This window comes from Stylophora pistillata, chromosome 4 (assembly GCF_964205215.1).
Source record: "Stylophora pistillata chromosome 4, jaStyPist1.2, whole genome shotgun sequence".
In the NCBI taxonomy this organism is placed as follows: Eukaryota; Metazoa; Cnidaria; class Anthozoa; order Scleractinia; family Pocilloporidae; genus Stylophora; species Stylophora pistillata.
This window is the reverse complement of record NC_142522.1, coordinates 39,949,925-39,968,088: the sequence shown is the minus strand read 5'-3', so window position 1 is coordinate 39,968,088 and position 18,164 is coordinate 39,949,925. Positions and strand designations below refer to the sequence as shown.

General features: G+C 38.5%; 1 protein-coding gene across 1 annotated transcript; it reads right to left on the bottom strand.

The window, feature by feature from the left end:
* Positions 1–2,715: 2,715 nt before the first annotated feature.
* Positions 2,716–17,690, bottom strand: LOC111342708 (A disintegrin and metalloproteinase with thrombospondin motifs 6). The gene is made up of 22 exons (XM_088758390.1): positions 17,535–17,690; positions 17,373–17,439; positions 15,561–15,895; positions 14,645–14,831; positions 13,957–14,132; positions 13,385–13,468; positions 12,847–12,971; positions 12,503–12,561; positions 12,240–12,345; positions 11,699–11,833; positions 11,116–11,269; positions 10,804–10,899; positions 10,408–10,559; positions 9,873–9,936; positions 9,094–9,205; positions 8,386–8,513; positions 7,656–7,815; positions 6,933–7,019; positions 5,866–6,032; positions 4,763–4,935; positions 4,270–4,480; positions 2,716–4,152 (listed from the first exon to the last, which is right to left on the bottom strand). Exons 1-22 carry the CDS (start codon positions 17,622–17,624, stop codon positions 3,976–3,978), a joined length of 3,045 nt encoding a protein of 1,014 aa, XP_088614516.1. The 5' UTR covers positions 17,625–17,690; the 3' UTR covers positions 2,716–3,975.
* Positions 17,691–18,164: the final 474 nt, after the last annotated feature.

Here is an 18,164-nt window from a genome sequence, read left to right as displayed (position 1 = left end):
TTTTGAAAAGCACAGTCTGTTTTCTGCTAAAGGCCTGATAAGTTTTAAGCGGAATTTCTCGATGGTATTAAAAGTAATCAAATATTTAATTGTTATTTGCTGTGTGGTTCATTCCGATTAAAAACGGACATAACACGACATTTTCTATTATTTTTAATAAAGGCAGCAGCAAGTAAACATCTGAAGTCTCGAAACCACTGTTTCATCGATTAATTACCTTTACGGTCTTTCTGGCGCCTGGGGCACTCAAAGTGGGTTGAGTTTAAGATCAGAAGATCACCGGATAAATTTTCAATTTTTCCGAATAAATCTCTTTATCGAGGACACCTAATATCAGCCGATTTTAAGTGAAATTGATAGAAAATAAGCAAGAAGAAGAGTGTTAAGGAGATTCGGTTGGATTCTCTGAATTATATATTCGGAATGATCAATTGATTCAGTGTGAAATATAAATTGCTGAACTGAAATTGATAAAAATGATGACATTTATCAATGAAGAACACCAGTGGTAGCTTTCAGTATTCAGAGCATCCACCTTAATTCTGAATTGTTACCGTTACTTCCGTATGGTGTCAATCAAAATTACAAGAAGACTTTTGTATCTAGATGAAAAAAAAAATGAAAAGAAAAGATTTTGAGTTCGCTCATGATTTTCTTTCGCCACTGGCCTGGGTAAAAGAAAAAAAATCGTAGTCCTTTCAGATCTAAAGATGAACTCAGATTTATCCTATACACCACGCCAGTGAGAAACAAACAATATCTTTTTTTTATTTTATTTTGAATCTGTCGATAGTACGTTCCCCCTTTAAGGAAGTGATATGGCGCTCTTTGAGTGGAGAAGCAAAAGTGAATTTAAATAACTAAATATCGTTGACGTTTCTACTCCGAGGATAACTCACCTAATGCCTCATCTAGTAGGTTTTAGATTCACATGCAGTGGCGTATAGGTTAGAATTTACAGCATATCTGTCGAGTTGTTCATAAAGTTCGATTATATTAAGCCTTTCCAAACGTATGCGATAAAAGTGAAATGAGCCGTCAAAATTCAATATATCCCGGACTGATTTCGACCTTGAATGCAAAGCTCTCTCAATGACATATCATGTTCCGGCCTACACCTTTTGATCACAAGCGTATTGGAGTGCCCAAACTGGGCTGCACACCTAACATTTTTATTCACCCACGAACGTATCTGGTCTCTCAGATACCAAAAATAGTTCACAGTTTCTTTTGCGTGGGCGAAAATTCAAATGGCAGCCAAAAATACCTGTTAGAGGCTCTGAATAGAGTTTACCCACAGCTGTGAGGTCTGTGAAGCCTTAAAAAATTTGATTATGTTTTGTATCAGAAGAATGAATTCGATCACCCAAGAAATTACGCATAAGCTTAAATTCATGAAAGAAGCACCATGACTTTTTCTTGACTTTTGTGAGGGCTTGGTTCCATGATGATCGAATTATTCGGTAGTAGAAGACCCTTGTTCACAACTGTAGTAAAATTGCCATTTTCTGTACGGGTTTTTAATTTTTCTGTATTTTCATCATTAAGGAATTTTTGTCCATTTGGTACGCTGTGGCTTCTGTAGCGTTTCGTTTTTATCCAAGCTGCCAAATTCAATTTGATTTCGAATCCTGTAGTGAAAGAACTTAATTAGCTGCTTGCGATCAACGCTTACGAATCTCTCACGACACAACAACGACAAGAATCATGTCCATGAGTTACGCCCCCGATAACTTTTACTTCAGGATTTCACAAAACACCATAGGATTTCAATACTTACACCAAGCTGTGCCCACGATCAATGAGTATGGTTCTTTCGATGATTACAAGACAAATTTATAACGTTTCAATCGGCCTAAACACTTCTTTAGATGTTCTAAATTTCTTTCAAGTTGCGCTTATCTCTACGTGCCCCGAAAGTTCCACACATTTCTCGCCGGCATGGTTTTCACGGGGGATTTTAGAATGATACATCACGTTCAAATGTATTGCCCGAAGCATGGCGTCACCTACTGCGACAAAGGAAGTACAAACGATACTGACTTCCATTAACGCGAAATAAATCCCCTAATCACTCTTTGTCACGGAATCACGAAAAGCTTTTCAGATGATTTATTAGACATTTGAAAGAGGGAAAAGCCAGGGAGAAAATAATTATAATAGCTTTTCTGTTGTTGGAAATAAGTTACAACTATTTGAAAGAATTTATAAAACATTTAACTTCAGGTCTCGATAATATTCATTTGTCTTCATTTCGATGACGGAAACCCGATAATTTAGATCTAATTTAACAGATTTAAAATTCTGACTGACTTAATAACATAATTGGTCCGGCTGTTAACCATCTTAAAAGGTTATCCGTTCCGTGAAGAGACATGACTCGCTAATTTCCTTTGTAGTCGATATTTTCGGTTTGAAATGTACCAAAACACGGCAAAACGGTCTCCCCAGTTTTATGTCTTAGTAGACAACGTCTTTTCGCTAGAAGAGAACACGATTGCAGCCAAACCAGCTCCGAAGGACAACACTAAAAATGTGTACCTATTGACGATGTTGGAACGCACGAGATTTTTTTTCCTTTTTGATAAGTTAAAAGAAAGAGCAACAATCAGCCATCCCTTTCCCCCTTCATAGGACAAATTTAAAACTATTTTTAGAGTATCATCGGTCTTGAGGACTCAGTTGTATTAGAAATGATAAAGATGAACTCATATATTTAGGAACAACAACTTTAATTTTATTGAAAAGGCACTATTAAATACAATAATCAAAAACGGAGTTACATTTGAAGTTTGTCAGAGTGAAGGAGTTGTCTTCTACTAGCTATATTGTTAAGTATACTGTACAAAAATGACAATGTTGTCCTGATTGGCATCAAATAAGGTCAATAAATAGTACTAAACGTTACATTCTATTCAATTCAATCACTTATTACAGGGTTCCTATGGAATATGTCTCTTTCTTTCCAGTCTGTCTGCAAACTTGTCAATTAATTGATCTCTAAATCAATGAATTAAACTGTTCCCTAGTATAACTATTTAGTATAATTTCAGAGCTGAGTAAAGAGTTTCCAGCAACCTGATTGGTCGAGCGGTTCCTTATATGACGCTATATAAATCACTCCACGCGGTTTATATAGAATGTTAAAATAAAATGTTAATAAATGTTACTAAAATGTTATGATTTTAGAAATTTCTCTGTTGTTCAGCTCTAAAATTATACTAAAACAATTATTCGCCTCAGGTTTGGTGAATATTGTCGAATAATCCCCCCGACTTTGTCTCGGGGATTATTCGACGATATTCAACTCACCTTCGGTGAATAACTGTTAAATATAAATTCGTCAATCGATGAGCCTATAATCTACCGAAAACATTTATGCGGGAATACCCCAGATTAGATTATCAACATCTAAGACTTGCTTTCTGATTGATATACGTGTGAAACCTTGCCACAGAAACACGAAATTCCCTACAGGAGTCAAGAACAATTGGCTACAGATTACATATACTTGTAAACTGGATGGCCAGCCATAATCCAAGTCAAGAAAAAGCCAGAGAAATCAAAAGAACCACGTAACAATAAGTAGCATTGCATATACAAAATCTTAAGCATCAGCGAATGTTTAGGCAGAACCAACCGCTTTTCGATTGAGCGCATGTCATAAAACCAAACCAAAGCATTCGCAACAGCCAATCAAAGCAAGGAAAAATATCGCAAGGGACTAATGAGAACTCTAAGTCAAAACAAGCAAACTGCCTGAAGCGCGCGAAAACGCGTGCGATCAAGGTTTTATATTTAAATCTGATTAGTTGAGAAAGTGGCACGGGTTTTCTGGACCAATCACATAACGAAGTAAAGGAAAACCAAAGAAATCCCTGATTAGTTTCGATACTCTTTTGAACACTTCTCTGAGGTATAGCTCTTGCCAATGATTTGCTGTAACAGCGACTTTTGCCGTGAATAGTACCTGAATTACTCCTCGCCATCGGACTCTTCATTACAAGGATTCTCTACATTACATGCCACATGTGTGGGCGGTTTGATGTCAGTGCACTCCTTTGGATCTACAGCGTTTGTTTCACCAGAAGAGTTTATTTTCACGCATTTCACCTCCAAAGGCTGAACACCAGGGCCACACGAGGTTGAACACTACAAGAACACCGTGAAAGAAACTTATCAAAGAAGTAATATAACGTTTTATCGAATGTGCTGCAAGAGAGGAGAATCATTAATGATTGAATCAAGAATCAACTGGAGGCAGGTTACCTGTCCAACATGCACTGTGTACCACTCTGCCGGGCATGGTTGATTTCCACAAGCTTCTTCGCTAGCTGGCTTGGGTTTCTTACATTTGCTATCGTCAACTTCCAACTCAACACCTTGTGAATCCATCACACAGAAAACTTCTCGTGTTTTTATTCCGTGCTCGCCGTCATTGCAGCTCTTTGTACAATCAGTCCATATTCCTATCTCCCACCTGAATGGAAAATGAAATAATTTTACAGTAGAATGTCTTTAGCTTTTTTGGTAGAGCGTCCGTAGGTTATAGGTTCGACCCTCATTTGGAGCAGCGGTACTCGGAGTTTTTCCGAGTACCGCGTTTTTCCGAGTAATGCGTGGGCCATTTACTGAATGACACCAATAACTAATGTTTACTAAATTTCAGTTCCAAACAATAAACTGTCGGATGGATTTTCTTTTCAAACAAGTCTAGAGTAACAGCGCATTAAGACATCTGCATAAACGCTTCTAGCCTCACCTCGCTTCACCTGGGCCATCTTCTTCTTGACCAAGTGCCTCATCTAACTCGTAAATCTCCTGGACGAGTTCGGGAAAATCGTTATCGAGGCCGAGACTCCTTGTGGACTGGGCATCAGGTTTAACATACTCGTAATTCACCGTGTATTTTGAAAACTGGTCCATATTCTCATACTGAAAATAAATCAAAGTTGAAATTAAATTGAGGTTGGAGCTTTCAAAGGTTGGAATAATGCACGAGAGCATTTACATATCTCTTTATTTTAAAATGGTTGTTGAATCCACTGCAGTTTAAAACCTTTAACACCAAAAGCTCTTGCCCCAATTATTTTGATGATTGCAAATGCGTCTCTTTCGAGAGATTAAGCAAAAAGGGTATTAAAATTGTGATAAATCAGTTACTTCATAAATAACTTAATAGATTAATGAATTTTGTTTTGAATTAACTACTTACGTTATAAACGCTATTAGCTCTTAAACTGTGTTGACGACCCGTTTTCTGCTAATTGCAGCAAAGTGTATAAACCTCCTCCTTTCCATTTGTTAAGGCTTTGAAAAGCCAACTTGTAAAGAGCCTCTCGAAAGATAAAGCTATTCTTGCTATCCCAAAAATACTGAAAGAACTACGTATGATGCACGATCCTTCGCAGTAGATAGCGCTATTTATGCAATAGCGAAAATCAGACCTGAAAAATTGATTTTCGCTATTGCATAAATAGCGCTATCTACTGCGAAGGATCGTGCATCATACGTATTTAATACCGCAGTTCAAAATATATGAACTTCATATATTCATTGTATCTGATTTATCATCACGGGTTTATTACGAATCAACTTAACGGCCTGCTCCCAGATGGCTTGTTTTCTCAATTGGTAGAGCGCTGCATAAGTATCGCAGAGGTCAGTGGTTCGAATCCCGTACAGGCCTAATTTTTTTCAGGTCTGATTTTCGCTATTGCATAAATAGCGTTATCTACTGCGAAGGATCGTGCATCAGGCGTATTTAATACCGCAGTTCAAAATATATGAAATTCATATATTCATTGTAACTGAAAGAACTGCTCACATCATTACGCACATTTTTTTTAAACAATTATTACTTACCAGTAATTCAAAGCTCTTTGTCAGAGGGCCTGCAGACTCGACAAGTTCTTTTTGATTTACTTTCCGGAACTTAAACTTATTTCCATCTGCTGTGAATGTCTTTGGACCAAAATCAGCGAGATACGTGTCGTAATCCAGAACAGGGTTGAAGTCGGCATCCTCTAAAACTGAAACCGGTGTAACGTTGTATAGTTATTCAAGCTGTTATCATTCAGTTGTCTCCTGTAGAGATTATTTTGAGTCCAACACTTACATCATTCATTTTCCCATAATTTTCGACCGCCGCACTAATTTGCTCAAGAAAAAAGTAGTGATAGGTGAACCTGATAGATAGATAATAATCTTTAGACAGGGTGCGTTCTCACAGAAGTGGTTTTCAGAACGGCCCTGTATATCCCACCCATCCCACCCCAGGGGAGGACATCCATCACACAGTAATCTCGTGTGTGGGAAATAAACGTCTCCTACCCCAACCCTGCAGGAGACGGGACCTCCATTTATTCGTCCCTATCCGAGAAGACTAGAATATTTAACCATTTCTTGAGGTTAAAGAAAGGCAGCAAATTCTTCTCAATTATTTTAAGACCCTGAGTGTTGGTCCGGCCGGGGCTCGAACCCTCGACCTCCCGCACAACAGTCCAGCGCTCTATCCATTGAGCTAACCGGGAGGCGGTTAGCTCAATGGATGCGGCTTTGGCCATAAATGCGGCTTTGGCCATAAATGGCTTTGGCTTTGGCCATAAATGCGGCTTTGGCCATAAATTAAATGCTCGGTGCAATCACTGAAAAATCATTTGGTAAAAGTATTCCATTCAAAGACGTTCAGAGAAAAGTTTAAAAAGTACTTTCGAAATACCTACAAGTAGTAGTAATGTATTAAGTTCGCACACACACACGCACATCATGTCGTAACTTCAATTGAAGCAATGCTCGACAACTGAGTTATGAGATTTGTTGAGCTCAATAGTATGTAAGCATTTTTTCTCATGCTCACAGCCACTCGACGGAAGGTGACAATGTTCTGAAGGAATAATGTTCTGTTTAATGCTTTTGCCATATATACTTACGTAAGTTGTTTTCAGAAGCTGTCGCCTCCTCAATTTTGACATTTCTTGCTCCAGCTGGAATTGTTGCGATAGGGACATAGTACTCGTCTGAAACAACACCAATCAACATTTCTGAGGAAGTGACGATGTTAGTGTTTATGAAATTTTTTTCAGGCAAAAGTTAGGGTGGACTTTCTAGATTGAATATCAAAAGATTGGGTGGAAGAATTGCGTGGCAGTAGCGTAGGCTACCCCCTCACACACCTTCCCCTACTCCTCCCCCATCCCTTCCCTAAGTATTCAGTGTTTTACATTGTTTCAAAAAAATAATGAAATCAGCATGAGTCTTTTGGTGTTTTGTGCTGATTTTTCGACTACTCTGCTTTATGAATAGTGGTAAGCCTTAGCATTTATCAGCACAAAATGTCAATACTTGAAATAAGAAAAGACCTTACAATGAAATTGAATAAAACATAGCTGCATGATACCACCCCCTTTCTCATCTCAAAGTGATTTGTGAAAGAGCGAGCACTTGACTGTTAAGCGCCAAAGATACGTTATGCTGCTTTCTTCCACAAACCCCAGAGTCCCTTTTGCGAACTGACTGGAATAGAAAACTCTAGTGTTCAAGTAAGGATTAAGGAAGTATTTTAAAATGTGGCTTAATACGCTTAACTAGAAAGAGGATACATAGACATTGGTCGCTGTTTTCTAAAGTTATGTTTTCTACTGTTCAGAGCTTACCTGCTGGTGGAACTTTGCTGTATGTACCTCTGAATATATCACTGGGCTTGGGCCTACTTCCGCTGGGCTTGGGCCTACTTCCGCTGGGCTTGGGCCTACTTCCGCTGGGCTTGGGCCTACTTCCGCTGGGCTTTGGTTTACCACCGCCCGGCTTTGGTTTCTTGAGAGAAAAGTTTCAAAGCGAGATACGCATTGTAAATGATCTTAAGTGCAGTTATTAAAAAAAAAACTTTGGTTAGGCTAAGATTTGAAATAATCATTGGACCTGGAGATTAACCGTAAATAATTGACTTCACGAAGTAAATGAATGTTTTCCCATTTTTCATTGTAAGCAATAAGCATTTTTAACACTGGTTATAAAGTTAACTCTAAGATAAAACGTCTCGCTTAATTGAAAATGTTTTAGATGGTGGTTTTGCTATAAAAAATGGCTAAAATATTTTCGACATCAAGAGCGAAGATTTTCATTATTTTTAATGCTCGTTTTATGCTCGAAATAATATTAATAGCGTTGCAAAGTTTCAGTACGTGTATCTCAAAATGTACTCACGCCGTGTTTATTGCGGGATAACCTAACAGTTTGTCAGTTTCGGGGACAATGGATCTTTGGTACTCTTTCAGAAGTCCAAGCGCATACAGTTCGTCTGTTTGGTGAAAGGGCAAAAGGAAAGGTACCTTCTTCTCTTATACATTCCCTGAGTGAACTATTTTCTCGATCTTATTTTGTTACCTGACATTTGCCATTGATACAGACACCACTGTTAGGCTGATCAGTGCAAGGTGTTCCATCCTTAACGTTTCCAAAGGATGTGGTATCTCCGTTAGTTGTAGCGCAACTCAGAACGCACTTGGGACTTCCTGATTAAGGCAAAAAAACGGACAGGCATTCTTAGTTGAAATTTTTTAAAGGAAATTGATGCTTCGCCTACAAAATCTCGCGTTGATTCAAACGGCGTTAAATTTTTATTTCAATTAGTAGGAGGCAGGTTAATTTTTAATATTTCGCACAATTAAAATCTCGATGCAGGTGGTCTGATTTGTTTTTTCTTTTTTCGAACAACTCTGAAACAATAGCAAGAAATTATTCTAGCAGAGAGGAGGTCCGCCAGCTTCGCGTAAGCGGTAAAGCAGGCTCTATGTGGCGTGATTCGTTCCCTCGACGTGCCATTCCCCGACACACATAGTAAGGGTTAATTCCACAGACAATGTGTGGTAGCGTTAGTTTTTGTTTTTTTGTTCCTTTGTCCCATTAAATTATGTTTCTTTGTGTAATTCTTGTTTATTTCCCTCAATATGGAACTGAACCTCTTCTTTCACGGTAGATTCAGTAGGAAGTAATTTCAAATGGCTCAATCAAAAAATGCAGAGGTATATACATCATCTGTGACCGGTGTCGAAGTAGGAGGGAATCTGGTGCCGAGGACTTTGAACTACCAACCTTGTGCATAGTATGGGTCGTAGATCCAGTTATAAGGACCTCCTTGAAACTGTACATGTCTGTGATCTTTACACTGTTTATTTCTTGGATTTTCGAAGCTTGATGGACATTTCTGTGAAAAAACAATCGTGCCATTTGATAACTTTCTTCCTCAATGCATCGTTGAGATAGAGAGCGGGACAAATACTTTAATTTTTTATGGAGGGCTGTAGGTACAGGCTTTTGGTCTACCCAACAGTTATCTGTTTTAAGACATTGAATATATACACCTTATTGTATGGTTTAGCATATGATATGTGCGAATATTCTTTTTCCCGAAGGGGTCTGGAAAAATACGAGTAACGAGCAAAATGTCCGCTCGTATTATTTCACTATTATTTCACTTATAAGCATCTTTATTTCAATTTGCGAGATACATCCTACGGTCTTATCTATGAATCGTATGCGAAGGACGAAAACAATTTGAACGAAACCACTGAGGTTTTCATTGTGACCAAGATAAAACCGACGCGCTTGAAAGTTCTTTCTCCAAAAGTCAAGCCTAAAAAAACGGAAAAAATTAAAGTTTGGATCGTTCAGTGCGGCCATTTTGTTGCTCCGTATTTTTGCCCTCGTCTACAATGTAATACCATGGCGTATTATACGTGTGTGCGTTCTCGTTATCTTCCTTGGTAAAATGAAATAGAATTGGAACAGTAAATCATAATACTCATCATGATCATGATGATAAATTGCACGTGAGTGAAAATAGCTCAGACGAAAAATCCACAATCAATTACCGGATTGTTGCAAAACTTGTATTCCTTGGCGTTTCCCTGGCATAGTTTCCCTCCACGCTTCGGCCTGAAAATTATGAATAAAATATTTGAATTTGTCGTACGAAGGCTGCCCCGCCGTTCAGTGGTTACTTTTCAGTGCACTCATTTGTGATGTTTCTTAGCCATATACTTGTTTCTGACATAAAAATCAAAGTATGTTTTTTTACCGCTCTTGTTCTCGATGAGATAATAACTGAAGCCTGAAGAGATATTCGCTCTACCAGGGTCAAGGTTTATAAAAAAAATAGCGAGGATTCTGTCTTTTTCAACAGAAATTGTCACAGATTGGAAGTAGTGCATTTGTCACACAAGCAAAGGAAATTTCAGTTAGTTGCTGAGTCTGCCTTCAACATCTGCACTGTTTGATCAGGGGCTTTCCGCAGAGACAATGGAAAAAAATGAATTTTACGATCAAGAATAAGCGGTTCAAACTAAATCAGGTTGTTAGAACAATCTTTTGAAGTATAGAACTTTAAAGTGACTTCGTGTTACTCACGCTGGATTGTCGCATTTGCGCTCCCTCGTGCTAAGACCTTGACCACATTGGGGATAGCAGCTACTCCATGGTTTCCATGCTCCCCAATTGCCATCCACGTCCTGGTATCCCGGTTTGATCTCATCAGATACACAGCGACCACGCATGCACCACTGAGAAACCAATCAAGAAGAAGAAGAAAATATTGATTGAACATACGTTTTCTACATTAAACACATTATCTATAGGAAAGGTTGTGATACTGTTAAGGATCTTTAAGTTACATGTAGAGAGGGAGAGAGAGGCATATATATATATATACATATCAAGATTATCAGAAAAAATCAAGATGAACTTTTAATGTTTCTTATAATTTTGAATAATTCAAGATTAGCTTTTATGTTTGTTGCATACAACCTTGTTATTGCCACATTTGGTTCCATCAGCGGCCGGTTCATCGTTTGACGAGCAATACCCATCAGGCTTTTCGCAGTGTAAATTGACACACATTTTCTGTTGTAGGATACAAAGATTTAGTTTGTAAGTTACATAAAAACTAGTGTTTATTATAAGTATTTGTTACCCTTTAATGTCACATTAATTTTCACTCTTTCGGTTCTTTTAGCGTAACCAAGCTTCTCTCCACTATTTTCAACTAATTCAAAGATTAGAACCATGAACTATCAAACGATGCGTTTAAACATAGTTCGACCCAAATTTTATAGTTACCGCTTTTAAATCCGGGATTTCGCAGACTTTGGCACCTGCTCCGAACATGCGCACACACTGAGCATCTCCGTCGTAACGCTTTCCTGGTAAGCCTTTTGGCAGTGCAAATTTGCTTTTGGGTTCGTTGTCATTCAAACAATGAGCTTGTTGTGTCCTTAAAAAGGCAAAAAATTATCGCCGTTTGCAATATTTCATTAAATAGGGACAAAAAAAAAAGAATATAATTAAAGGAAATAACTATTTCTAATGAACTTGCCTTTTACGGAACACTAAGACTATAAATAATTTTATCAGAGAAATTTTCACGAACACATATTTACTTTAGAATACAATGTTTATTCTGTAGTTCGCTCGTTCATGACGCTGACAAAACGACAGAGGCTTACGAAACACTACGTGGCTTGTTTTTGGCTAGCTGCCAGGTTTGCAAGTTTTTCTTTTCCCATTTTTTTTGCGCTCACGGGTATATGTTACTGGGAAAACCTCCTACATCGAGATTATAATATGTCACGCACACTTTTAAAAAAACGTAGAGAACAGTCATTGCAAACCGTCGAGTTGAAAGTACTTGAACCCCACTTACTGTAAGAATTTTGTCACGTAATTCCTACTGCACGGCGACCAATCAAACGCGGTCACTTTCCCACTTGCCCTAGTCGCCATAATGTAGACGCCATCACTGCATTTGTTCCCCTCCCCGTCGTGTTCAGAGCCGAGACTGACAAAGGAAAAACGGGAAGACACAACTGGTTTGGCCTTCGCCTTTTATCATTCATTGCAATTAAATACGCATTTTCACTGCGCATTGTTTTCTCTTGAGGGAATGTGCTTTGGATTTTTTTTTCGGTGTTTATAAACATGGATCAATTCTCAGCAAAAGAGGAAGAAAGGTTTAGGTATATTTGAATGATCTGATTACTAGTGGATACCATATTGATAACTATTTCTAAAAAAATCGACCTTCCTTAAGATGAAAGGCGAATGAATAATACTCGACAAATATCTTAGGAATATTTTTTTTTATTTTGAGAGGTATGAATTTTGACGTGCGCATGCGTCAACAAGTAATTCATATCGCGTACTGAATTCGCGTGCTAAAAGCAATATAACGTTAAGTCACTTGCTTGTGAGCTGTTTCATGAGCCAATGTAAACGCAGTTCCTAGTCCCGTGTCCTTGTTCAGAGTACAACTGACGTCTGGTCTGCACATTCCCTTCAATTGCGCTAAACCTAAAAGAGAACGAGAATATTTGCAAATGTTTCAATATTCTCAGCCGTTAAAAAGTTAAAAAGGAAAGCCTCTGATGACCTGTTTATGACTTGAAACCAATGCAATCTTTTACATCTTCTTTGCAAAGAATTTTGATTTAGAAATGGATTGAGTTACCTAGAATAGTTCCGCAACCCTGGTCTTGTACATTTCCTTTGTTTCTGCAAAAATTGTACCTGCAAAATACCAGTTTGTCTCACTTGAAAGGTTTTCTCTAGCATTTGATCACATTTACACCTAAAATTGCTCAATTTCGGTCAAAGAAAACTTTACTTTTCAAGTTTTTGAATCAAGGGCCAACACTAACTTATAAATCTATGTAAGCAAACGCTGCTGTATTTCAGTCAGTTCCTGTAGTTCTGTCGCCTTTAAAACAATATGCGCATTTATCTTAAAATTTTCCCATTTGAATTCATCTGAGTACACCTTGAAAAATGTTACTATTGTAAGACATTTCTTACTTTGAAAAGAGTGCTGCATGGTCGAAATGACGTGGACTTGTGTCGTCAGGAATATTTTGTCCTGTTGTCCATTTGCAGAAATTATCCAAAGTGCTGGAGGCATGGGTGCTAATAACCAGACCTGGCTGGATGGCAGAAGCGAAGGAAGAAAGAAAAAAAATTATTGGAAATTCACAGGAAACGTCCTAAACCATGGTTTGTTAAAATTTCCTTGTAACTATCTTCTCTAGGGTGGGAAGTTCACTTATGAGAATATGGTTCTTTAAATTTATGGTTTAAATTTTTACTCTAGCTATTTTCTCAAGGGTAGAAGTTTAATTTACTTATGAGAGTTGAGCATTTTTTCTCAGAAAATTAACTTAGTGTCGTGCGTTCCAGCACCAAACGGTTACACTTGTGAGGAACTATTTTAACGCTTACCTGTCCTAAAAGACGATGTCATCACTAGAATAAGTAGAATTCTGTTAAGAGTCTCTCGTGAAGTATAGCAAAACTTAACTACAACAAATGTGATTGCTGCCTCGAATCCATAGCTCACCTGGTCTTTTTGCAAAATCAATAGTTTGGTTACGACATATTTGACGTTAGCCCCAATCGAAGCGTCGGCTAAGAGGCCCTGAGCCTAAAATAAGAGTGTTGTTAATTAGTGTTTATCATTGTTTGGCATGCAATGGGAAGTTCTCTCTAACATGTGAACGTGCGACTGAGGCGTCGTTTAAAGGAAGATTTGGGATGTCTTTGTTCACAGGGCGTACCAGTTGTGAGTTAAAGGCGTTGAAGCTCGACCGGTGTAAGCTGAGAAAGAAAAGCGAAATAGACTGGGCAACCTGTGGTGTTGTAGCCTTTGACAGAAAAAGAAGCGGGCGGAGTCAATAGATCCAAGTGATTTGCATTGTAGCGGAAACAAGTCCCTGCAGTTGTAACTCAAACTTATGGAAATAAATTAACCAACTGCCGTAAAATGGCCAAAATGCTTACAGTAAGCCGTAAAAGCTATCTCCCCACCGAAATCCTCTATCATCAACTAAGGAAAATTATTTGAATTCTTCTGGGACCTGCTTCTTTAGATTCCCAATGCATTTTGTTCAATGTTATGTTTTTACAACGTACCATATTTGCCATGGTGGGTACATATTTCTCGATTTGAGAAACACCGTAAAATCTTGTCATCTCTTTCTCTACCACTAACATGGACTCGATGGTTCTTTTTTTATTCGGTCGAAAAGAGCGGTCGGAGTTCTCATGGTTGTCATCACCTTCGTCAGATTGCTGAACAGTTGCCCCCCCTAGAAAATCAGACTTTTGATAAATGTTTGCTAGATTAACACCGAGGCGTTGCGGGGGGGGGGGGGGTGGGGTACCCGGGACGCTTTATGTACGACTCCCCAAGCATAGAATCCAGTTGGTGAATAAACACGGATCCAAAGAGTTTATGGGGAATGTGTTACTCAGGGCTCAACCCGCGAGATGTCACTTTGTAATTGAAATAAAATACAGCATGGATTTTGACATGGCAGTCGGGTGGGTACCCTTGGGGTGACACGGTGTTGACCCTCCTTTACAGAGTCCCAGCCACGTTTCTGTGATATTTCATGGTAATGAACGATAAAAATGCAGCCGATGTAAGAGTTGGGAGAAAATGTATTGCTGCTGTTCTCCAGGAAAAGTTGCTAAGTGCGGGAAAAACGTGTTATCGCGGGATTTAGGCGAGGGGAAACGTGAAACTGGTTTCAAGGGAACGACAACGTGCAGGCCATGCAAAGGGTGGGAAATAAAAAACGCAGTCTTCATAAGATACCTTCCACTCCACACCAGCTATCAGATCTTTTCTCTTCCTCCAAAGCCTGAGCTAATGAATGTGCATGCGCGGGTGATAAAGACCTCCTGTGGATTACGTGGGCTCGAGTGTTGTTCTTTCCCAATTTAAGTCGATCGGGTAGAGGATGTACCATAAAAACATCTTGTGGCGTGCGAATCATACCATGCTGTAAAAGAAATCAAATAGAAGAAATCAACTATAACTGGTCTGTTATGACGTTATAAGACAACTTCTTTTTTCTAAAAACAAGGTTGGAATTGGGAGGGGATGCCAACAGTCCTCGCTATGAAAAGTGCTTTTTTTCTTTCCATATATCCTCCTGTCATTTTAACTGACAACGAGACATCGACGATCATGTCTCTTGCTTCGTTCCACTTCTTTTTAGTGTACAGAATCTATCTGACCTAGTTTGAGTTAAAATCAAAGTGACACTATGGTGAACTCGTAGATATGCTGTGCCGATTATAATTAGAATATCTAGTGATTATTCTAAAAGCCAATGTTTCTGTGACAAGAAGCAGAATTGAGCTGTTTTCCCACATAAGTCTTCCCTAATTGATCCACCAAATTTGGTAATCGGCTCGCAATCTTGATAAGATGCATGCTCTCCTTAGAGTTCTTGGGCCATGCTAACGCCACGAAATGTGCGCATTGAATCAACACATTACTCGTTCTCATGTTCTTCGTGTCCACGAATGAAAATGTCCTCGTGCTACTTATGCTAATTATTGGCGATAGTGTTCTCCACAGCAATAACACAACTCATCCTTCCGTTTCTACCAATTTGAAAAAAATTGAAGCGGCCTCTTAGACAAACTTTGTCAATTACTACACCTTTAAAATGAAAAGAGATCGCCTGAGGTACAAAACACCGCGTTTGAACAGTAATACTTACTAGTCCATCGCAGTTGCTGATGGCCACTTTGTTCCCAGTTCCTCCTGTGGGAACCACCTGTCCAATGTAATGACAATGATCAATTTCGTAATGAAATTCCGACGTGCCGTTGCCGCGGATTTCGATTTCGAAATTGGGCGAGAAAAGCTCATCATTAATTGTAACGTTCAGGTGAAGGTTTTGACCAAACGCTGAGAGCTTGAAGAAGACGGGTTCTTTGGACTTGATGCCATCTAGGTCTCTCTTTCGGCGTGCGTTCCCATTTGCCAAGTCACGTGACAAAAATCTACCTCGCCCATCAACTTGAATAGGATGGGAAACATCGAACTCTGGAACTGTGGGTAAAAATAGAAAATGGGAAAATGTTGAGTTAAAAAAAAAAAAATGATTGGCTGTTTTTTTAAATTTTGCGTTGGCATTTTAAGAAAATGGAAAAAAACGTCATGCACTGATTGATTAGCCTTCACATCTTGTTTCTCTTCGTAACAAGAACAATAACAATGACAATAACGAAGAGTAAATCATGTGAGAGTTCTTTGCCTTTTTGAAAGTATGTTCGCAAATAAATTGAATGAATGTGCAAATGAACTCACTATGGTCTAAACCTTGATTTTACAGTTTCTTTGTATATGGTTCCACCCTGACTGGCTTATGGTTAACTTTTTCTTTTCTTTGCAAGAAGAGCAGTTAGTAGAATCACACTGTACATAAATGAAATCATGTTCCAGTTTTTCAGCTTCAGAGCATAAATCTTGTGCGGATTAGCGTAATTACCGATCAGTCTCTTTTGTTTCAACAACAATTAAGACACACGCCTCAATGGACTCCTGGAATAGAATAACGCATGACTAGCCCAAATTTGAATTAATAGGTGGAACAAATTTCACGGAATGTTAAGACGTTAACGGTTATAATGGACATCCTGTGGCGTGGCATTCGAAATCCCCAGCAGGGTGGGGGGAGGTTTGTTCATCGGAATTCTTGTCGAAATGTGTCGCCAACCATTTCAAACCCTGGCCCTGCTTCAGACCGAAAAAATGCTACTTTCTCTTTTTCCTTTCTTTCATTTTTAGTCACTCGGGATTTAAAACAAATAGACGTTTATACTTTTTTATTTTGAAAATCATATCCGATCAAAGACGTAAACGGTCAAACACTATGCCTGTTTTCATACCAAAACGATTAAAAAAAACCATATTGGAGCGAATAACGCCTTCTGCTATCACATGTAACGGAATACTAGCAATTTTTTCAATTAACGCTTATTAGATTCAAATTAAATTTGCAAAGTCCTCAGAAAAGAAAACAGGCATCGGAAATGAACGTAATCGATGATGAAGTGACTAGGTCACCGGACTTTCAAACTCGCTGTTAATAATGGTTTAAGCATGAATGCTAGTTTTGCCCGAGGATGCAACTAGAAGACACGATAAATTTGGCTTTGTTTTCTTAAAATTTTTATATTCTATCACATTATAAGAAAAGTCTCTAACAGAACCCGGCCTTATATTGGTGGGTTCCTGGGGTAGACCTGGATCCTGTGAGTGAGGCAGCATCAGTGACCTTTTCTAGAGGATTTTGTAAATATTCGGTTTACCGGTTTCTAAAGTATCAGTCATCTTGTAAAAGAAACACTAGAAGGCAAAGGATAATATATTTTTTCCAAGTTGAAAATTACAATTTAAAACGGGTAGCCGGGATCAAATTTTAAATTTTGAATTACGGTTCTTTCAGTTGTTTCAACGGTCAATTGAAAGTTACATCATAAAACAGATATTACGTAAAAAACTGCCTCCATGCAGTAGTACCCACCATATTCTACAAATGGATGTCCAAAAATCATTTCCCTTTCGTCATCGGTTAGCAGATGGTGAATGTCCTATTTTTCCAAAATAATATAGTAGATTTCACAAAATCACAGCAAAATTACAATCGGTGACTGCAACATAGATTAGATTCAGAAAAAGTGTTTACCTTGTAAGACCTTGCGCATGAGAGCTCGATATACATGAACAAGAAGCTAAAAACTACGATTAGCGTCAACGGTAGCTTGGTGCGTTTCATTTCAGATGTTTCACTGTGCGAATCAAACCTTCCCTTGTAAGAGGCAAGTCTCAAATGAGTCAAAAGGCTCAGTTTAGTAGATTTATTTATTTTACAGACAGATTTGACCGTTAGATGTCCAGCCGGGAAAGTTATTTGCACGAAAGGACGCGGTGTTGTTTGAATTCTAGGGTAATTTTTCTCGCTTGGCTGGGTTTCAAAAATATAATATTTCGATCAGGGAAGCTTTTCTGCTTTTGTTTTGATCATTTATTCTCTTAACCCTTTGTGTTTGCCTTAGTGATATGCACGACTGACCAATAAAGGTTCGAGCGGGCTAACAAAAAGATTTTAGGTAACCTAAGTATATTGATCGCCGATGCAAATTAGTTTAGCCAGAGGCTAGGTCGTTATAAATCGTTAGAATTTCACACCGCAGATAATTTCTAATGATCTATTTCAGTTGAAAACTGATCCAATGAGCCTGTTAAGGTCAGTATAAACAAGCAAACTTCTGAGGGCAATCGTTTTCAACAAGTGAGGACCCAGTGAGTCAACAGC